This window comes from Pseudopodoces humilis, chromosome 6 (assembly GCF_049639895.1).
Source record: "Pseudopodoces humilis isolate 2021_Gansu_Grassland_sample_001 chromosome 6, ASM4963989v1, whole genome shotgun sequence".
Classification (NCBI taxonomy): Eukaryota; Metazoa; Chordata; class Aves; order Passeriformes; family Paridae; genus Pseudopodoces; species Pseudopodoces humilis.
In genome coordinates this window covers 39043161-39065631 of record NC_142205.1, presented here as the reverse complement: position 1 = coordinate 39065631, position 22471 = coordinate 39043161, and the positions used below count along the sequence as shown (strand labels likewise).

The 22471-nt window shown below is 35.7% G+C and overlaps 1 protein-coding gene across 6 annotated transcripts in view; it reads right to left on the bottom strand.

Moving 5' to 3' along the window:
• Nucleotides 1-22471, bottom strand: part of MARCHF1 (membrane associated ring-CH-type finger 1) — a 226914-nt gene that overhangs the window by 40108 nt on the left and 164335 nt on the right. For all 6 annotated transcript variants that reach the window (XM_088056926.1, XM_088056924.1, XM_088056929.1 and 3 more), the window contains one exon: nt 8057-8107. In XM_088056926.1, the coding sequence (XP_087913052.1) occupies nt 8057-8107 (51 nt within the window). The remainder of the gene's footprint in view (nt 1-8056; nt 8108-22471) is intronic.

Below are 22471 nucleotides of genomic sequence, written 5' to 3'. Positions count from 1 at the left end.
AAAAAAGTCCTTAGAGGCCATCTATTGCTTAACCTGCATGTTGAAACTAGTGTAAGAACATGAGTCAAGTTGTGCTGTTCTTAAGATCATAGAAGGGATCTGCTTTGGCCTAAAACAGAAAAGCTGAGTAAAAGCAGATTCCAGAAGTGCAGATTCACACAGGAAGGGAGTGAAGCTTTAAATTAACAAACCAGATGATGTAATGAACAGCTTAGATAAAACGGCCTCACAGCTATCACAGACAGGCTAATGAATCCTTTCTCTGTTCTGAATAGAGGCATTTCCAAAAGCTGGTCAACTTACAGCACTGCTGAAGTAGAAAGCTGCAGACAATTGATGGGTGATAGGGCAGACAGGGAATATGTCTAATGCTTTTATTCTCCTACTGAGTTTGCTCTAATAGCAGTGATGCATCACAGAATACTCCAGATCCCACCAGCCATTATAGTTAAAAAGCTGAAACTCTATCCTATTTGTAAAACAGCACACAGAGGAGTGGATACCTTAGAAGATTAGAGCAGTTTGTATGGCAATAAGCTCAGCAGGAGACCCAATCTGTGTATTTTAATCTGAAAATTTCTGCTTTGTAAACAACGCAACGTTCTGCGGAAAACATCCACCTTTATGAATTTCTATGTGGACATTTCCTCAGGTCTAAAAAAGTTCCAAAACATGATAAAAATGACCCAAGTTGGGTGTTATTTTACAAGCTCGGTCTTGATGGAAACTGAAATTTGCTCACATGGGTTTGGGGGAGAGCGTTTCTGGGTTTTGGTTTGTTTGACTGTTTTGGGTTTTTTCTTTTCTTTATTTGTTTCTTTATGATAGAATTCCTGCTTTGTGCTCAGATTTTAAAGTTGTTTTAATCTGATTGATGACTTTACAGCAATTGTTACATCGATTGGCAACTGAATTTCTTTCACAGAAAGAAATTACCTTTCACAGATTTTCTTTTTTTGTAAATTATTCCTTGCACGATTCTTCTCCAAACCTTTTCTTTCTCTCCTTTCCTCCTTCCCCTCCTTTCACCTGCCTCTGAAGAGAATGAACTAAGGGAAAAGTAACACACAAGGAAGGAGCAGAAAAATCTTTATGGTTCTGCCAAACAATACCATTCAGCACCTTTGAAAGTGAGTATGATCATGTTACAAAGAGGTTTGAAATCTCAAATCAAAATTCCAAATGGCAAATCTATACTATCATTAAAAAAATCAAGCAAACGAGTAATTACAGCTTTAACTTTTAGATTCAATCAGCTTGTTTAAGTTGCTTTCTCCCACCTTACTAATCTATGTTAATCTTTATTTTCAAGGTACAGGTTTGACTAAAAACCCACTTTTTCTATAGGCATAGAAGCACTGCTAGCTAAGCTTTGAATTATCAGATGGATTATAGTATGCAAAAGTCTTTGTATCGTAGCAACACACTATTTTTCATTTATGATTCTCTTCAAGGATGCATTTTCCTAGCCATTATCACTTTCTTAATAAAAATGTTTCATATTTAAAAAAAAAAAAATGTAGGCAACTGGAACAAAGGATGTGCCAGGTTTTATACAAAAGGTGCAGAGCCATGAGACCAGCAGCTTTTGACTGTCTGGAGGGAGCTAAGTGGAAATTTAGCCTATAGGAAAGATGAAGCACAAAACCTGTATTTCCTTCGTTACCAGATTTTGCAGCAATTTATTTCTAAAGGTAGGCAGTAGTCAGAGAGCCATTTAGAATCTCTGTTCCAAAGAGGGCATTTGTTTTCACATATCCCTCTATCTGCATGACTGAAACCCTCAAAACACTCCTATATCCTAAACAGCTTTCCCTCAGATGCCATTCCTGCCATGCTTCCACAAGTCATCTTGCATGTGAGTGCAGACACCCACCATGTTCATCCTTTGGTCTGGGGGACTGTGCAGGAGACAGACTGGATAAAATCCCATCTGTGAGGATGCCATTCTTAGATTTGAACAACTCCATTCTGGTGTGTATTTGATGTCTATTTATTCCAGCCCTAAGGGAAGAGAGAAGCCTAAATGTGCCAAAGCAAAATAGTTGTAGTAATACTGAAATGACTAAACTGAAAGCAGTCAAACCCCAAGAATGCATCATGCAAAAAACAGGAGATACTGTGTTTTCATGAAGTGAAATAATCATAAAACTGCATGATCCCCCCCCCCCCCCCCCCAATTCTTTACCACTGTAGGAACAAAGTTTGCTTAACTGAAATTGTTTTTCAGGACAAATATGTGCAATGTGATTCTGAGTGCCATGGTGAAAAAATAAAAGCCATGCAAAGACATCTGGAGTATATATGCAACAGGTATGTTACAGATTATAATTACTATTTGTAATTATGGAAATAATTAAAATAATTATAAGTAATAAGCATATGTAATAACTTGAATGCTCCATTTAGCTGCTTCTGTGTGTTATTGGCTATCACAGGATAGGACTGAATTCTGTGATAACAAAAATTAGAATGATATACAGGCACTACACACTGAGTGAGCTTGTATAAAAACATAAAAATTGTGGCAAAACACATTCCACACATATATGCAACTTTATCTGGATGTGTCAATGTGACACATTTAGGTGTACTCAGAGTAGTTGTTAAGAACTGTGATGGAATAAATCAAAATCTGTAAAACTGTACGCATTCTCGTATACATTCAATCACACATTTCTATGTACTCCCTCTCATTAGAACATCAGTTTGTAACAGCTCCAATAAAAAGTGTATCCAAGAGTAAACTGACATTGAATTATTTTCTGATGGTTGCCCCCATGGAATTAATACCATCATATACATTCATGCAATTTTATTCAGAATTTCAATTTTCGGGCAGACTTAGGTAAATTCTGCCATTGTGGCTTTTGTTAAGCTTATTGTAAACAAGGAATAAATTGTATGGACTAACCACAAAGCATTCTCTAACAGAAATCAAACATTCATATCTAGGAGTGTGAAAAGTTCAGAAACAGTTACTATGCAATGGATCTAATTCTAGTTTCTGGTTTTCTGCCTTCTATTTTTTTTTGTGTTCAAAACAAATTCTGCTTTGATGAACAAAATCTTTTCACTAACTTGTTTACTTTGCACTGTTGTTTTCAGTAAATGAGAGCTAAGTGCTAGGTTAGTCTTCAGCTTTCATAATAATGATTCTGTTTATGAGCAAGAAGAATGATTTGATGACTAATATAACATTTATACTCATATTTGAATGCCAGTTTTGTTATACATGGTATTATCCACTGTAAAAGCACTTATGAAGGCTGACATTTTACGCTTTATAAGAGCGAGGACTTATTTTTTCCCTTGATTTGTTTTCTTTTTTGAAAGCCCTAAGTTTTCCCTCAGTTGCTCACTACAATAATCTAGAACCTGCACTAGGAAGGGGATGGAACTACATGGTTCCTTGAATAAAAAAAGCAACCACCTATCTGGAAGAGAATTGGCAAAGAACAGTAAGAACTATGGATCAACTTGTAGCATCATCGTTGCCTGTAGCAAAACACAAGGGGTCACTCAACTGGCTTCAGTCATGAAACAGGTTATCTTGGAAACGCTGCAATCCTGGTTCTGTCAAACAAAGTCCATGGTAAGAACTTCTTTAAAAAGAACACTTAAGTTCCTTCATGTTTTTTTCACCATAAAACCTATCAGGAGATACTACATGCTCTCTGTTGGTGTCACAGCCTAAGACATGGTGGTGTTTGGCCATTACAAACACTCACAGTGTGTACTAGTGAGCTCTGCTTCAAGCTGGGTAAACCATCCAAATTGCCATACAGGATTCTTCACACATTCACCTCGTACTGAGAGAGGATGAAATATTTGAGAATATCAAAACCCGTGTGAAAGATTATTCAATTTTAATGGAAGAGATTAAATAGCAATTTATAATTCAAAAGAATGAATATTGCATTACTTATTACAGAATTTGATACTCAGTTTGTGAAATTTCTTTCAGAGTCACAAACTGAGTGGTTTGAATCAACAATCAATACATTGGCAACAATAAATTTTTCATCTAGAACTTTAGTGAGTGCTACTTTGGCATCCTGGTGCCTTTCGGTTTTCATTTTTATCTTATTGAGAGGAGCCCCACCCGACACAAGAAATCAGAAATTGCTAACATACAGTAAAAATAATTATTTCATTCTTTCTTTCTTTCCTCTGTTGTTGTTCATATTCTAAATTAGACATGTGAATATTATCACACAGAATATTCCAAAACAAGCACCTCAATTCCTGATATAACTTGACAGAGTTTTATTATATGGATGCTTCAGAGACTTGCAAATAAAAAATGTTCTAACACCTCCTCTAGGCTTTTGAGAAATAATTGAGGCAAAATTCAGGCAATTTTCTCCAAGCCTGATTTTCTCTGCACTGAAAAATAAGCCCAAGGTTCCCATCAGAGAATTTCAAATCTTGCTGCTGAGACAGCATCCCTCTCTAATGAGCTCTTGAATCATAATTAACAAACAGAAAGATAATTACAATGTTTTAGAAACATTTCTTCCAGAAAGCATTTTAACATAACCAGGCAGCCTCAGAAACACATATAGAGCATAAAGACTACAGACTGTAATTCAGACACAAGACTTGTTCCCACTGGTTAACCACATCAGGAAACAATGAATCCATCAGATCCTTCTCTGACTAGCTTTCCTCTTAAATTCTACATATATTTAGGAAGACATAAGAATTTTAATGAAAGAAGTTACAGTGCACAGAAAACTAAGCAACAGAAAATAGGTAATGAACGAGGTCAAGTTTTTAATTTACTTAGATTTTAAACACATGCAGATAGGATAATTTCAATTCTGAAATCCAGAAGACTGCACAATACTATCTCTCCCAAAGAATAATTAAGTTCCTTCTGCTACCAGCAACATAGGAAATAGGTGGGAAACAAGTCTAATGCTTAGAAGAATAGTAGTAATTTAAAATCATCAAGGCTGGCTCATAACTCACATTTCCAAATACTTTATATTTATCTTTATGTGTGTAGCTTCCTTTATGTAGATAGGTTTTGAAAGCCATAACTACTAACCAGTGCTACAATCTGTCAATACAAGGTAATGTGGAATACTGATCAGTCCAAAATATGACTTAATAATCTAATTATTAAATCATTACTCATACCTAATTAAGCACTAGCAGGGCAGAATGCAAAAAGATTGTTTATTGATTTACTGATTGCAGAGGAAAAATCTAGGTTATTACCAGAAGTGCAGCAAAAATCATGGATACATTTTCCTAATTGTCTCTGACTGGAAAACTAACAGAAGCAGTTGCTTTTGGAGTTTCAGGGCAGTTTTCTTGATACAAATAAACAAAAGGCTGAGGCGAATGAACAAATTCCCAGGCTGCTGTTCACTGAAGACAGCCACAGCTATCAGTCAAATATTTTAAGTTTTGTTCTTTCATTCACCTTAAATAGTCTGTCACTGAAATTCTTGCTAAAAAATTACATGCAATAAGAAAAGTCCTCTCAACATGCTAAACTTCTAGACTCTCAACAGACAGCAAAAGCAAATTTTGAAAAATTGAGGTGTCGATTTACACACACACACATATCCATCCACCTGTCTTGGGAATGTTTGATTTTAAAATCTCTGTATTGAATAGGTGTATATACTAAATAGTATCTGGAAAATACCAAATCAAAACCATTCCTTCTCATTATAACTAGATAAGACATATTCAGTGTTCAACAATTCAGTTTAATCTGTAATACCAGAAAATTCAGATTTAAAATTCATGCACCTAGCACGTAAAATTGCCCAAGCATACACTGCAAACCTCAGGTGTCCTCTCCTAATAAACAATTCGAGAGCATTATGAAATACGAATCTGTATTTACAGAATCTATGCTGTATTTCATTTCCCAAATAGGCTGGCACAAAATCCAGTGATATCTGCACTGGGACAGAAGCTCTACATCCAGTCAAGGGTGGAATACACAACATATGGTAACTATTAAAATATAATTCCATTTGACCCTTTTTAACTTACACATACAGGCAAATGAAAACAGTGAAAGACAGTGTTTTGATGACAATAATTTATAGTTTTACATAAAGATTATCTAATTTTTCTGCCCATTGAAATTTTTACTCTGTGCAAGATCTGACACTGCACAGAACACAGCTCTTGCCTTTGGCATGTAGTTTATCTGGCCTAGAAGCTTTCAGTCTTGTTCTGAGGTGGAGTATTTCTTACCATCACTTTCTGCCATGCAGTATTAACCTGAAAAGTCAGGTGTTTGCTCTTCTACAGATACACACACATATAAAAACCAGTTTTACATAAAAAAGCATTTTAATTCAGACAACAAATGAAACTAGAATTCCAGTCAAATGTCTTTCAACATTTGAAAAACTTCATTGGCAGGTAGCTTCACACAGAAAAATCTATCCAAAACAATGCATGACACTGTACATCAGAAACAGATTAAGTGCATGACTGAAACCTGGGTTTTTTTACCTTGCAACTAAAACTAGTGCAGCTATCACTTTCTAATAAGCAACAATACTGATTTCTGAAGAAATCACTTCAAAATAAATGTTTAGGCACTGGCATGTTTCTCATGTCAGTGAATATATTTATGTTTTGTCACTGTGCAATCCATGCACTTGTCTTTAAAAAGAGCAGAAAAAGTTATTTCATAATAGATTTACAGTAACAATAGCAAGAGACATGCATTTAAAACTTGTAATTAAATAATAATTAAGGCAATTCCAAATGATCATTTTTTTAAGTATATAACTATGTAATTTCTAAGGACAGGCAGTAAGCCTACAAGAGTTTCAGTCATATCCTACAGCAGGCTGGATATATTCTACATCTTTTTCTCTGCCTTTCTTTTTCCCTTCTTAACATAAGAGAGCAAAACCTAACGTAGAAATAGTATTTCAAGTTAAAATGACAGATGGGGTTTGTTGTCTTTTTTTTTTTGTTTTGTTTTATGCTATGAGAAGAAAAAAGTTTCACAATGGATACCCCAAAGACAAAATTAATTTGGGAAGAGGTTTAAGGATACTGTGCTTTCCCTAAATGCAAAATATTCAGAACCCAACATAATGCATTGCAGATGTTTAGGCCTGGATTAAAAAATACTGAGTTTTTATCTTTTACGTCCTTTCACCTGCATTTCTTGGCTATTTGGCATAAATTTCAGCCATATCTGAACCAAAAATAGAGACAAAAAGGGGTTAAAACCAAATAACTTCGGTAAAAAATCACTGTTGCAAAGACAGAAAGTACTTTGGACCTGATTAGCATAAGAGATTTGATAATCAGGATGCCTTGGCAAGAACAAACAGAGCTTTTGAAGACTGCAGGAAGACTGGATCAGACTGGTGACAGGGAATAAGACTGAATCAATTTCTGCAAGTAGAAGAGATGTTGCAAAAATGTGTAAGTTTGTTTGTACGATGTTTAACCAAATCATTGTAATAAAAAAATTACTAGCCTTCCCAGAATGGTATATAAACATATGTAGTCCACTGTAAATTTGGATTCTGATCTCCACTCAATTTTCCCCGTCTCTCTCAAAGTTACATTTTGCCTTTCCTAAAGTTTCCCTTCTATTTCCTAAAAACCAAAATGCATGTAGATATAAAGTCCTGGCCTCAGTGAACCACATACCCCTGTAAAAGGAATTCAGAATTCAGGCTGAAATGAAGAAAGATTCATAGCTTTTCCCATTACAGCTGTTATAATTTAGATAAAGCAGGAGTAGAAAAGTAGAAAGTAAAAAAAGTAGTAATTCTATCTTAAGCCAAAGTGCTAAGTTAACAATGAACAATTGGAGAAAGCAGGTAAAAAAAAGTGCATGTGTTACTTACTTATTACACATTTTACAGTAATGACTAACTGTATATTTATGATGGAGTTTACAGGCTAACCATAATATTCAGCAGCAAAACTTTAAAATCTGATTCTTATAAATAAAATACTAAAGAAATATAATGGATTAAAGTACTACTTTATATTTAATTACCTAGTTTCCTTTAAATTCTAGAAAAAGGAAATAGATTTCACATACCTTTGAAATATTACTTGATCGACTTGTGGAACGCCCTGGGGATTTGTCATGCTGGAAAACAAAATTAAAAGATGAAAAAGTTATGTCATTTGCATTTCACCTAATCTTTTCTGTGATTGTGACTGCACAGAGATTCTCTTCCTCTCTTTTTCTTCAGTTTGTCTGCTGACTGTACAATGGAAGACAATTCAAAAAATAAACCATCATGATAGTATTAAGAATTACGTGAGTAAAAGTTTTTAAAAAGTTCTGTAAGAAATTAATATTAGCATTTAATTACTGTTGATTTATTTTGCAGTTTTTTAGAAAAACCATTTTGAGTCAAAGATGAAGGAATCATCAGAGATTCTCATGAAAACTGATACTTATATATGAAAACAAATGTTCAAGGACAAAAACTTTCCAGTCACACTGAGCACACTCCTGCTTAAATAAATAATAGAATTCATCCTCTAGGAAAATTAGCAGTACTAGATGACTTCCTGCACAGATATGTTCTGAGAAAAACAAATTGTGACCATGCAGAGATGTAGTTCAGTTTATCATCTAATCTTCCATCCCCTCTCAGTCTTGCAAACAACACATATACACAAACCAACACCACAGGCTGAAGTGCATTAATAAAGTGTAAGTCAAAGAGCTACACTTCTATAGTACATGGTCGTTGTGGGGTTTTTTCTAGCAATCCAAAGGAGGGAGTGGAGAAGGGGTCCAAAATTTTTTTCAGCATTTACACTTCCCTGGCAATTCATCCCTGCCTTCATTTACACTGAAAAGGTGAGATATTTCAGAAATAGGGCTCCTTAATAAATGCATGTATCTTAAGAGAGTCATGAAAATATTTTCCTCAGAACTTAAGAACGTAGGTTCAAACACTCAAGGGAAACATTCACATCAACAAGACTGATTTTTAGCTAGAAGGAGTTGAACTAGACGTCATCTAAGTCTGTTAGATAATCTACTCGGAGGAACAGGGGGTCAAAACCCGAAGCAGAGCTTTCACTTCTGCAGCTTTATTTGCAAGTCATGCATCATGCAAACACACACATGCACACATCCACAAGAGGCTTTCAACGTGACTATGATCCATCCCTCCTCAAACTGCATTCAATGAAATTACAGAAAAATAAGGTGCCAGCTACCAAAGGATAAATTTCCTCCTCCATTAATGCATGTCTAATCTAGAAATTAGTATTTCCTCAATACTTTGCAGCACAGAACAGTTTTGTGGTGGCAAAAATGACCAAAAAGAAACCTCAGGCAATTTGTCAGAGAATATTTAGGAAAAAAGCCCACTTTTATTTGTCATTTTTGTACTAAAAAAAGCCACTTTGATCTCAACTCCAGTAAGCACATCCATATGAATAAATAGTTTTAAAACTACTTCTTGTTTCATACACCTATGTATCTTTCTTTCTCCAGACTCTAGGTGGCTTAAGTTTTTATTCCATCCCTCAGTGCCATCATTTTTTTTTGTACTGCAAATATAAATAACCTGAACTCTCTATTTTGTCTTCACTAGCCCTGAGTAGCACAATGGACGCTTGTCATCAAAATCAAGCATCATTGAGCTCCCTGACCACACAGCACTGTACATTTTATTCTATTATACAAACTCTCATGACTTCACCACCTTCAGGTTTGCTTGTCACTCTTTTTTTTTTAAAAGAACAATTTAGAAAAAACAAGTTCTTCAAGTTATGCATTCATTTTTTACACTTTGTCCTTGAGGCCAGGCCCACTTTGAACAGGGATGTGGAGTAGATGATCCTTTCTGACCTGAAGTATCCTGTGATTCAAATATTACTTCCGTGGTATATTATCCACTGTAGCTTTGGTAATAAATTCATAATTCCTTATCCTTTCTCAATGACATTAAATATATACAGTTTTGAATGCCTGCATTTATATCCATAGAAAATAGACTTTGGATATTCTGGGTACATCATTCGGAGGAGCTCTGCTTTGACCTCAAAATAATAGAAGTTATGGACCCATGAAATTAGTTCCCATTTTGTGGTTAGAAATTATGAACAGGGATCACAGCTGAGAAACTCCCTGCTAAAAGCATGCAGCCTTTATTGTCCATCCCTTGGACTAAAACATACACTGTGTTTTCTGACAGTGTAGTGAACCCTGCAACTTTAACTTTTTTTCTTTCAACAATCCATCGTTCAAGATTCATTTTCAAAATCTGTTTATTGACCACAGCTCTCCAGGCTTTTCACATGATTCATTCTTCTCTCTGGTACATTATCTCCTTCACTTGGGTTACAACAGGATTCTGACTCTCCAACTGAAAGCTCACAGCATCCACAGTTTGCAAAGTACTGCTCATACACTGAATGGTCTAAACTGAGAGAAAGAGTGCTGTCTCAACAGTTTTTTTTTTAAAAACAAAGCAATAAATTTAATCATCATTACTATGTTCAGGTATTTCATGGTGATTTATCCTGAAAACTACAGTATAAATAGAACAAGAAGTGTTGCACTAAATTACAGTGCATAAATCAAATACAGAATTCTTCACTTAAATTCCTATTCAGCTTGCACGACTATTCATACAACAAAAGAACAGAAAAGGTACGGCAAAATCACTTTTGCAATGAGTCATTAAAGAGTGTCTGCATGTTTCTGTTTTAATGATTTATGTTTACAAAGTACTCACATTGTTAAGAATAATTGATTTTTGTTATAACTAAGTGAAGAGAAACTATATTGAAGAATGCTTTCCCTACAAGATTGCTAAACAGCAAGATTTCTAATTTTTTTTGCACAGATTCAATACTAATTTCCATTTTAAAAGTTAACAATGAAACATAGAATATGCTGAGTTGGAAGGGACCCAGAAGTCTCATCAAGCTCACCTCCTGACCCTGCACAGGACACTCCAAGAGTCACACCATGTGCCTGAGAGCATTGTCCCAGTGCTTCTTGAACTCTCGAGCTGGTGCTGTGACCACTTCCCTGGGAACCTGTTCCAATGCCCAGCCACTCTCTGGGTGAAGAACCTTTCCCCGATATTGAACCTAAATGCCTCCTGACACAACTATGGGCCATTCCCTCGGATCACTGGTCACCACAGAGCAGAGATCAGTGCCTGTCCCTCCTCTTCCCCTCACGAGGATGTTTCAACTGCAATGAGGTCTGTCCTCAGTCTCCTCCTCTCTGGGCTGAACAGACCAAGTGACCTCAGCTGCTCCTCATTCAGCTTCCCCCCAAGGCCCTTCACCATCCTTATGGCCCTCCTCTGGACACAGTCTAATGTCTTAATATCTTTTTTAAATTTTGGTCCCCAAACTGCATACAGGACTTGAGGTGAGGCCACAGCACTGCAGAGTAAAGACATAATTGAAGGATTTTACCAAAGACATATATATTCTAATATCTATACATATTTTTGTGCATCAAGGAAATCAGATCCAATTTCCTTAATCTTCGAATCAGATTATTTCAAAGAAAATAGCATTCACCTTTTAGAATTACACTTCTCAGCAGGAATTATTTAATGTCTGTAAAGAGGATTTTATCTCCGTGACTGAGTTTTCTAAATTTACACACACACACACACGCACACACACACACACACAGAGTCCTGGCTCTTAGCAAAGTGAAAATAAGATATTTAGAAAGATCTCTCAATAAAATTCTTAAACCTTGTTTTCATTCAGTCAGCAAAAGAGCAAAACAGCTCCTCCCAAGAGACTCCTCCTGGAGAGGCACAAGCTTTTTGGGTTGTCTTATGAAGACCACACTGAAATGCTTCTCCTTATCAGATGTCCTATACCACCAATATCTCATCTCTTCTATCCTATGCCACATCCTGCAAACACTCATCACCTATCTTTTCTGAAATGTGATGGCAGAAAAGTAAGTTACTTGAACTATTCTACTTGAATATCAAGAAAAATCAGTCAGTTTGTAAATTTCCTAATAATTAGGTTTTACCAAGATCATTTACAAGGATATACTTGAAAATGCAAGTCAGCCTTCAATATAAATTCTGGGAGGAAGACAATGGAGAAATAATATCACAAAACTTCAGACTGACATGTTCATGAAAGTGCTTTGGGAGGAATGTGCCATGCACCTGTCCCACTACATTAAAAAAAAAAAAAATCTGTATGTAATTAGTAATTAAAATAATTAAAAATAAGTGCAAAATCTATTTTTTTACAATAGTAAACTACCTCCCAAAACTTAGTATCAGCCCAACACTGAGTTCTTGAAGTTATATTATTTTCAGGGTCCATCTTAAATCTAAACCCACTAAACTTTCTAATACTTAGATACAGCTTCTTTTATTTTTATTTTTTTTCAATTTGGAAATGTGACTTGCACTGCTTACAAACATATTTTTTGTTTTTAAAGCAAGAGAATAAACCCCTGACTGGGTAGAGGAAGAGGTTAGTAATACCAAATTTCTAAAATACTGCTGTGAACAGTTCAGGCTCTCATTACAAAGAGGAAAGTAGGAAATTAGCTAGTTGCTTTCTGGCTCATACATAAATATTCATACGCACGGTTAACGATTTTAAGTCTTGCTGGGCAGCACAGCAGATTTTAAACTAATCCATTTGTCTGGTTTCTTTCCTTAGCTGCCCCTTGTTTTGCTCTGGCTTTGAGGATCACTCAGGCTGACCAAAGCACTTTGCTAATGGATTGCACTTCATCTCTCTGAAGTGAGCACCAAAGCATCAAGAATTAATTAGAATATCTCAGTTCACAGGAGAATCTTAAGCAACAGCTTCTGTCATACAAGTATAACAAACCCATCCCTGAAAAAAAACCCTTTTACAAAATATTTTGTCTTCGTTTTCTTTGTTGTGGACTCAAATCTCTGCATCCCAGCGGTGCCAGGCTCTGCTTTGGACACATCTGCACACAGTACCCAGCCTCGGAGCTCCACACGTGGCTGTAATGACGGATATCCATCTGTAAGTCATGTCACAACATGCCACAAAAATAAATGCCTCCTAAGTGTAAGCACAACACAGACCAAACAAACAGTTTTGCCTGCCCAAAGTGCCTTTTCACACAGTACCCCCTCACTGGATCTGCACAGAAGCCTCCTCTCAGCACCTTTTCACTTCTCTAATTCTGAAAAGGAGCAGAAGCTGCTCTCCCTATATGGCCTGAGCTATCACATACATAGATGATCTCAAATAGGAACATCAGTGGCTGAAAGAGCAGGAACTGATATTATTAAAACTGATGTACAGACTAGATGCACTCATTTCGATATCTCAACATGAAAACAGAAAGAAAAAAAATCATGAACCAGGCAACATTTGCTTTAACTGTTAAACAAAAACTCCAATGCCCATAATTATCTAAGACATAAACACATGGTAATTACTGGGCATCATGCATAATTTTACTGGAACTTAGAACTTTTTCAATATGACAGAACTGCTAGATTCAAAGTGCCAAGTGACAGGAAAAGAAGCTCACTGCAAATATTAAAGACTGTGATACAGATGCAACCTTTAATTAAAAGAACAAATTCAGACAACAAACAGTAACCATTAATAAAATTAAACATCAACAAAATACACAGAATATTGCCATTTGTATTATTCATATACACTGTGTCACACATATATAAATAAAACATCTGAAAATACATAACTACCTCTTGATCTATTTGTATGAATAGATGTGTAAATGTATTTACTGTCTAGTAGTTCTCTGCTACTACAAATAGCCAGAGCCAGGATAATGCTGTCTCCCGTGGTGTGGCTATTGCTACATTACTCAGTTTCTTGTGTTGGGGTCTACGTTTTTACAACAAACACGAGCATATTACTATTTATTCAAAATTATTTATGCCAAGAAGATAATGACAATGACAGAGCATACACCCTGCCTCCTGGCCTGTTTGGATTTGGACAGCCTTTTCTCCATGGGAAAGGAGAGGAGGAAATCAGTTGCTGGTGATAACAGCCTAACAAATTCAGAGTAACTGGCAATTCCTAAACAGGTTTGATGTGGGGAATTTATGTTCTGAAAGGAAGTCAAAGCAGACTTTAGCTCTAAAATAATACAGAGAAAAAAGCATATAATCAGCTGACAGTTATCTTTTATTTTTTTATGTAATTATTCTCTGCTATATATTTTATCTATTTTTTTCATACTCTCAAATATTCAACAGTCAGACATATAATTCCTCTTATAAATGAATCATACCACTAAATCACCAAATACAAAACTATCGGTAGTCAAATCTATACATGCAAATGTAAGAAAATCCACCTCCCTTCTTTGTAAACAAATATCTTGCTTGTTCTAAGACATTTTTACTTCACTGAAGTTCAAGATTAATGTCAAATCACCTACAAGGTCACTAGGGGAAAGGCAGAAGAAGATGAATCTAAACAGACTGAAGGGCTCTGTCGTAAAGCACAACTGTGCAAAACCAGCTAATTATCAAAAAAACGGTTCTGAGGATGCTGAAGCATTTCAAAATGCCATTTTGACTGTCATCTGTGGAAACAGACTACATAGTCCAGTGTGACATAAAAAAAAAAGTCAGTCTAATCACCTCAGAAGTTGTATATTTGTCACATTTATGTATGGGTAGGAGAGTACATAGCAATGACCAAGGAACTTACCTGTTCATGTGTAACTTTACTTAAAAATACTTAACAATAAGGTACAGGTGCTTTACTTGTCATAGGCCCTGTCATTAGTGTGCAATTAAGAAATCCCTGGTGCCAGATTTGCAGCACGTAAGACCGTAAAAATTTTACATTGGTCCTTCCACTGTAATAAGGTTCAGAATTAAACATTTTAGGAAGTTATCTCCTTTTTCAGCACTTTTATCCTCTAAACAAAAATTTACAATGCCACCAACTGCATGGCACAGACATATCGCTGTGTTACCTATGGCTGCTTCTTGTCCTGGCATCTCTAGTGGGATAGATTCCTATCTTCATATCAGTCCCAGTGTGCCAGGGCTGTTTTTTTTTTTTCAGTGTAAGCTAATAAGCATGATAAATACATCAGAATCTCATCCACCATCCTTTTGAGTTGCAAATGGTAATTACAATTTAATGAGGCTCAGAGCACCTTCCATCACAGGCCAAGATGAGTCAACAGCATGATTCCTCTTAAGGCTTTCACAGTGATGCTTTTACCTGCAGTTACATGTATATCTTCCATGTTACAGCATTCAGTTACTTTCTCTATGCTGCACAGATATCCACAGTCAAAGCTGTTCTCCAATGGGAACAATGCACCATAACAAAATAAAGGAAAAATGCAGCATTGAATCAGCCTTGAAACAAGCACAGGCATGTGAAGAATACAGTCAGGAAACACCATACTAAACATTCCCCTGATATAAGTGAAATCTCTTTCTCAGATCACAAAAAGGGACCAATTTTAATTTGTTCTAGCACATGTAGCAAAAATGAAAAGTTCCTAGAAATCCTCGCCAAAATTACAAATTAAATAACCATGAAGCTGGGAATCTGTTCAACACAAATCAATTAACAGACAATGTGTGTCACGTAGTTGCCCTTGAGTGATCGTGAGGTAAGAATCTAGTCAGAAGCTTTTATTGGAAAATTATTTCTGGCAGTGCCTATTACCAACTGAGAATGAGGTTTGTGCTGGTTTTGGCTAGGATCATTTTCTTCACAGTAGCTGGTATGGGACTGTGTTTTGTACTCTGCTGGAAACAGTGCTTATAATTCAGGTGCATTTTGGTTTTTCACAGAAACAAGTGCCAATAGTCAATACAATGCATCCCAATCTGACAAATGGCTCCACTTAGCTCTGCTGGGAGGCGAAACTCTGTGTTGCCAGGGACAGACTTGGGCAATAAGCATTACACTGCTGAGTGGCAGCAGCCTGGGCACTCAGGTGCAATGAGCAGAAGTGGATCCTTCTGCTTCCTTGGTCTAGGGCAATACACCAGCCTGAACCTACTGACTGAGAAATTTGTGGCACTCCTCTTCAAAAAAACCCCCGTCCTATACCACCCAGCTCACTTCCAAATGACACAATCTATCAGAGACCACAGAGACAACAATCTCCTAACCAGTTTCTACGTTAACATACTCTAAACCCCCCATAGTTTGACATGATTGTTTTCATTCTTTAAATAGATGCCAGGTTTTCATACACTGCTAGTTTCACTCACCGAATCCATCAGCTGACTGACAGCACTTTAAGAAAAATCACAAGCATCTAACCCAAGGTTGTTCTCTCTGATTAGGCATTCTAAAATAACTAGTATGCAAAAGGACACATCTAAAATAGTATCTGCCCTTGTTGACTCAGGAAATGTGTGGTGAACATCGTGCATTAAACACAGCATTGCATGAAAAATCCAGCAAAATTAGCTGCCCGTGCCCTTCAGATTATACCTTGGATGCCTGTCTTATCCAAAGCTGACCACATAGCTAAAAATTAAAATCTGCAGATTTTAATTAAAGAATTAAAGAAATTAAAAGACAGATACTGGGAAAATGAAACTTGCCATTATTTTTTAATTAAAAAGTCACAGAGAAAAAAGCAAGGAAGACTGTAACTTAAAAATCAATAAACTGCCAGTCAGTACTCTAATGATGTACCCTGGTATTACCAAGATGTATGGAATACTATTCACAAAGGGTACTAAATAAAAAATTAAGAGGGATAATATTAATTACAACTGAAGAAAATATTAGGAAAATAATTAAATTTAATGGGAAAAAACCACAAATATAAGGGAAAAGAGATGGAATGAAAAATAAACATGGGAAAATGTTCCACCTGTCAAGTCAAAATACGGAACCATATAAAGAGTTTTCTTTGCTTCTTATAAACATTTCTCTGTGCATATAGGCATTTTAACATTGCTCTTAAACACAAAAGAGAAACCCATAGGGAGGGTGAGAAATTGCATGAATTTATCACTGTTAAGCTTTTAATCAGAGAACTGTGCACTTACTGACACTCAATACAAGGCTCCAAGTTCTCTGACACATAAGTGTCTGTAGATTCTCATGTCACATTTAGAAACACAGCTTGGCCTCCAAACATTTTACTAATGCTTTTTTTTTTTTCCACTGCTATTTGCAAAGTTACTTCTCTTCAGCAAGAACACAGAGCTTTTAATTACCATTGTATCAATGTCTAACTGCACCCTGTTTAATTTCCACCATCTCACTATGCTAATCAGAGCACTTTAGCTAAAACAGGTAAACCATAGAATCTGAGATAGATTTCCACATGTCAAAACCAGCTTCTGCCATTTGCTTGCTCATTTTTAAATTACCTGGTAATTATAAATAACCTGCATGATTGCACCAACACTTGATTTACATTTATTTAATACTGGAAACATGCTACAGGGATTTTGTGGTTGGGTGTGGTTAATAAAGATACCTTACCTTAAAAAGCTGAAAATGTTTTATACTTCCTTTTCTTGACATTTCTCAGCTATAGAAAATGAAGAAAAACGCCACTCCCTTTTTATTTTATTTTTTTTTTTACTCTAAAATACAAATGCTATTAACAGCCTGCAGGCTTTAATTTGTCAATCTGTTTTTTTAATGTAAGACTAGCAGTCCAGCTGAAGTTTCATTACTTCTGGACAGGTGTGAAGTGCCACTGTATGTCAACCAAGATATGTCACTGTACATAACCTGGTTTCAGATATGCAATAAAGCAACTCTTTAATTATCACTTATTTTCACACTGTATTACCCTTCTTAAATGGGTTTGACATATAGAACAGGAAGGTGAAATAGAGTCCTCCTCGCTTTGACATCAAGCTATCATTTTGTCTCTCTCTGGGATGAACAGAAAAGCAACACAATAAATTTCACTGTAGCACTCTTAAATTGAATGGGTCTATTATTTACACATTACTATCATTTACAGATGATGTATTTAGGCATTTCCATCCTTAATCAATAAAGATCTGTCTTTTCATTCTGTCTTGTACAACATGACAGTACTTCAGAACACTGTAATCCTCAGTCTGCTCAGTGGATTTAGCAGGAAATAGTTGGATTTACTGTGGGAATTGTGCAGGAGAAACAACAAAATTCCCAGGAAACAACTTTTTCTTGCAAACTTTAGACGATTTTGACGGAATAAGGCGCTTCCCACTGGTTGTTTTGAGCCAGTCAACTGTTCCTCTGGCCTCCTACATACACTAGGCACTGTATTTATCTTCCCAACCTCCTAGTACAAGATGCAACTTTGCATTTCCATAAGATTCAGTGAATCTGAAGAGATGGCCATTCTAAACTGATAATGTTTGATCCATTGTCAGTCTGAATGCTCCCAAACATCTGGTCTCTGCAGTTCTCTATTTTAAGAACATTCTTGGTGGTCAGTACAAATTCCAGCCAGGAGTTTAAAGTTCTTTGCAAGAAAATAGATATGGTGCGTGGACCGTGATTTTATTTGATTTTATTTGATTTCACAGTATGGTATGCATTCCAATTTATCTTTGTTAAGCATGCAAATATGCAGATTTTTTAACTGAAAAGGCCAACTAATGCATTTCAGAAGCTGGAATTCAAGGATCACTTTGCTGTCTGTGTTTTTGTGACCTCCTGGATTCCAATCAATTAGTACCAGAGATGAAAGCCTCTGGGTGGTCAAGTAGTTCTCTAACAGCCAAGTGTTTATCAAAGGATAAAAGTTTAATTAAATACACAAAGTCAAAGTGCCTCAATTACAGTAGAGCTATAAAACATCACTTGATTATGTTCTGTATGTTCTGTATGTTCAATATCACCCCTTTCATATCTGCTATCTAATTATAAAGTTTTGTATCTTTATGTTGTACACTGGTGGCCAGGATTTCCACTTCTGAACGTGGACAAAAAAAAATCATAAATGCTACCAGCTGAGTAATTTATTTTGTACCAGCAGGCCCTGTAAGTCTTGGTGCTATGGGGTTAGCATGTCTGAAACCTTACAATCACAACATGAAAATAAGAAGTGCAAGAACATGAGGAAATTTCATGCCAGTTGAATCCAAGATGTACATAGATTCCATAGATATAACCATTAGCAACTTTCCTATTTCTTCTGGAAATCCTTAAGTTCATCTTAATGTGAGATCAGGTTAATAAATAATTAAGCAGATTTTGGCTTATCATTTAACACAATTAGTTTAGTTATGTAGTTTGTAATTTTTAACATAAATGTGAACATTGCAACTTATGTCTCTTTAACCATCAAAGCAAAATATAAATTTTAGGGCCTGAATGACAAAATTTGTATACAATTATTTTCAACAAAGCTCTGTAAGAAAGTTCCTGTAAGAAAATTCACTTTTCTGTATGAAAGTGATAAATGTATTCACAATAAAAGGTGTAGAAAACTTGAAAAAAGACAGCCTCAAGTTTAAATGCATCTCTACAGCCACTTCTCCACTTCAGAACTAAAATTGAATTTAACTCAAATCTTCTTCCTATGTACTTCAATCCGTCCTTTATAAAAAACAGTCATGGAATTGTTTAGGTTTGAAAATACCTCTAAACTCACCAAGTCAACTGTTAACCCAGCACTGCCAGATCTACCACTAAACCACATCCACAAGCACCACACCCACATGCCTTTTAAGTAACTCCTGGGATGGTGAGTCAAACACTTCCCTGGACAACCTGCTCTAAAAATGCTTGATCCTTGTTTCAGTTACCTCTAGAATATTTTAGGACAGCAATATTTATTATATTAATTAATGAAAGGATGCTGTGGAAATTACAATTATTCTTAGAATGCACAAACCCTAACTAATACTACATATTCATTTATTCAGTCAGGGGATGGAAGGAAACTATTACACAAAAGATTTTTTTGGTTATTTTCCTTTATAGTTACCTTAATATTTAATTAAAAGTCTGAAAGTTGGTTCTATTTTCCACATAAAATAATGCCAGTAAAAAGAAGTGAGGAACACAGAATACACCTTGAAAGTTAGCGAACTTGCCAAGCAGGTTATACATATTCATGAGAGAAGGTTTCTACATACAGATATGACCTACATTTAGACTCCAAGATGTGTTGAGAGAGGGGCACGTACAGCACAGCATTTACTGATTACTCCCTCTTAGCAGATTTTGTGTTATAAACAGAAATCTCTTAGATGTAAAGAGGAACACCACGGGGCTAAGGAGGAGGAAGGTTGGGGAAAACAGGTAATAATGACACTGTCCTGATGTAGACAAAACATTACTAGCAAAAGAAGATTTTACTGTAGAGAGCACAATTTCTGATTCTAGATGTGACGAATGAATGAACAGAAAAATAAGACCAAAATATAAGAAGCAGCTCTGCCAAGATATCTGATTAACTGTAATGCAGAGACTTTGCAGGCAGCTATTAATTCCTCCCAGTCAGACCTTCATGCCTAATAAAAAAGTCCCTGGCACAATTAGGACAGACAATAATTCAAACTTTCCCAGGGTGGCTATAAATAACTACTTACCAGAATATGGAATAGACTACATTTATTTTATTAATATCTGTTAATTACTGCACAGAATTTAGACTAATGTGTTGGGAGTAGCATCCTGACACTGTAATTGACTTGAGTATTTGCCCACAATATTCCATGCATTCATGTGTTTTTGTCTTCAGGGCTGTAGCTGCTAAAAACGCCACAGAAATTATCCAGTCTCTTATTCATGAAACATTTTAATTACTACCTTATGCTCTTCATTTTTTCCAATACTGCAGGCAATAATGAAGCATGTGTGATTTCATTCTATTCTTTTCTCTGCTTTCTCACCAAAGAATCCTGCCTTGCTTAGTCACTACATGAAGGGAAATAACATTACACCCAAATCTCTAGTATCATTTTCTAAATAATAATAATAATAATAATAATAATAATAATAATAATAATAATACTTCCTCACATTTCAATAGATCTCATTGTAACAAATGCTCTAGATTTTCAATCTTCAGTACATTTCCAGACTTCCAGCAGTCTATGTTGAAGCACAGTTAGACCATTTTAAGAAAATATACAATATTCTGCCACTTGTATCTAAAGCAGGTATTTAACTGGTGACTTACTCAGAGTCAAATGCAGCCTTGTCCACTGAAGATTCAGCTCAGCGATCTCGGGTAGTTGTCCACAGTTTGAAATCTGATGCTCATAGAACATCCTCAGCAACATGATACCTTTCAGATTTTTGGAAACCTCATCTCCCAGCGCTGGCAAACATTTGCATACACAAATATAAAAATGCAGATGGTATTCAGGTGATTCTCTTTTAGGTCTAAAAAACCATCTTTAGCTCCAAATGAACTTTTTTCCCTTGTACAGAAAGAGTATCTTTCCAATTATTACTACAAACAAAAAAAGCCAAGGCTTTCACAATGTGAGATTCTAGAGAAGAAATTATTATAGAGAAGAGCCTCAGAGGAAGGATTAAAGATTCAATTTTTGGTCCTGATTTTTTATTAAGTGTTTAATTGATTAGAAACAATGAGTGATCAAGCAGAAAACAAAGTAAAGGGATTAAATCTATATTTGTTTTCCTTTACTTGCTTTCAGAGTTGAGTTTTTAAAAATAGCAACAAAATCTAATTCCAAAAAACATGTTTGTGTTTTAACTTAGAAGGGCCATGGAAAACTACAACAGTGAGCTTGAAAAGAGGTCAGGTTAGAGAAAATGTCAATAGAAAATCAGACAGTTTCAGTATTTTCTTTGCTGTTCCTATTTCACAATACAGACAAAGTATGGAGACATAATTTCAATATTCTGTTTTCAGTTTACCTTAGTTCTTTCCAAGCTCAGCTGTGTGCTTCACCACTTCAGAAATAAATCTCTCCTTTTGTCTAATTCAGGAAAATGATAATGTTTCTGGATACCAATGATCTGCTACTCCAATGTGACTCCCTGTATTTAAAACATATGGCTTCTTGAGTATGCTTCAAATATGTGTCCTGGTTGGAAGGTTAATTAAACTATGATTCTATCTGTTTTTCCAGTTGTAAAGGTCAGTATCCAGATTGAACCTACAATGAAATGAAATTAACCTTTTGCATTCAAAGAAAATAGATGTGCTAAAACCACTGAACTGTGATACATGCAAGCACTACAGCATACAACTCAGCCTACCCATCCATATTAGAGACAAACTAAAGAGGAAAGATAAGGACAAACTGACAGAACTTCTGAAAGTGGTGCCAATTAGCAGGATGATGAATATAACCTCATACTGTGATTACATGGAGAAACTTTGCTAGTGACAAAAGATGAAAATATAATCCCCAATAACAGCTCCAATATGATTTCTTTTTTAAAATTAATGCACACATGGTCTAATTGGACAGGACAGTGGTAGCCCCTTCCCATTATTTGCAAAAAGACAGTCACAACTACAGTCCCTGTGAATATGAATGTCTCAGTGATTAAATTCCCTCAGCCTGCACTACTCACAGCGAGC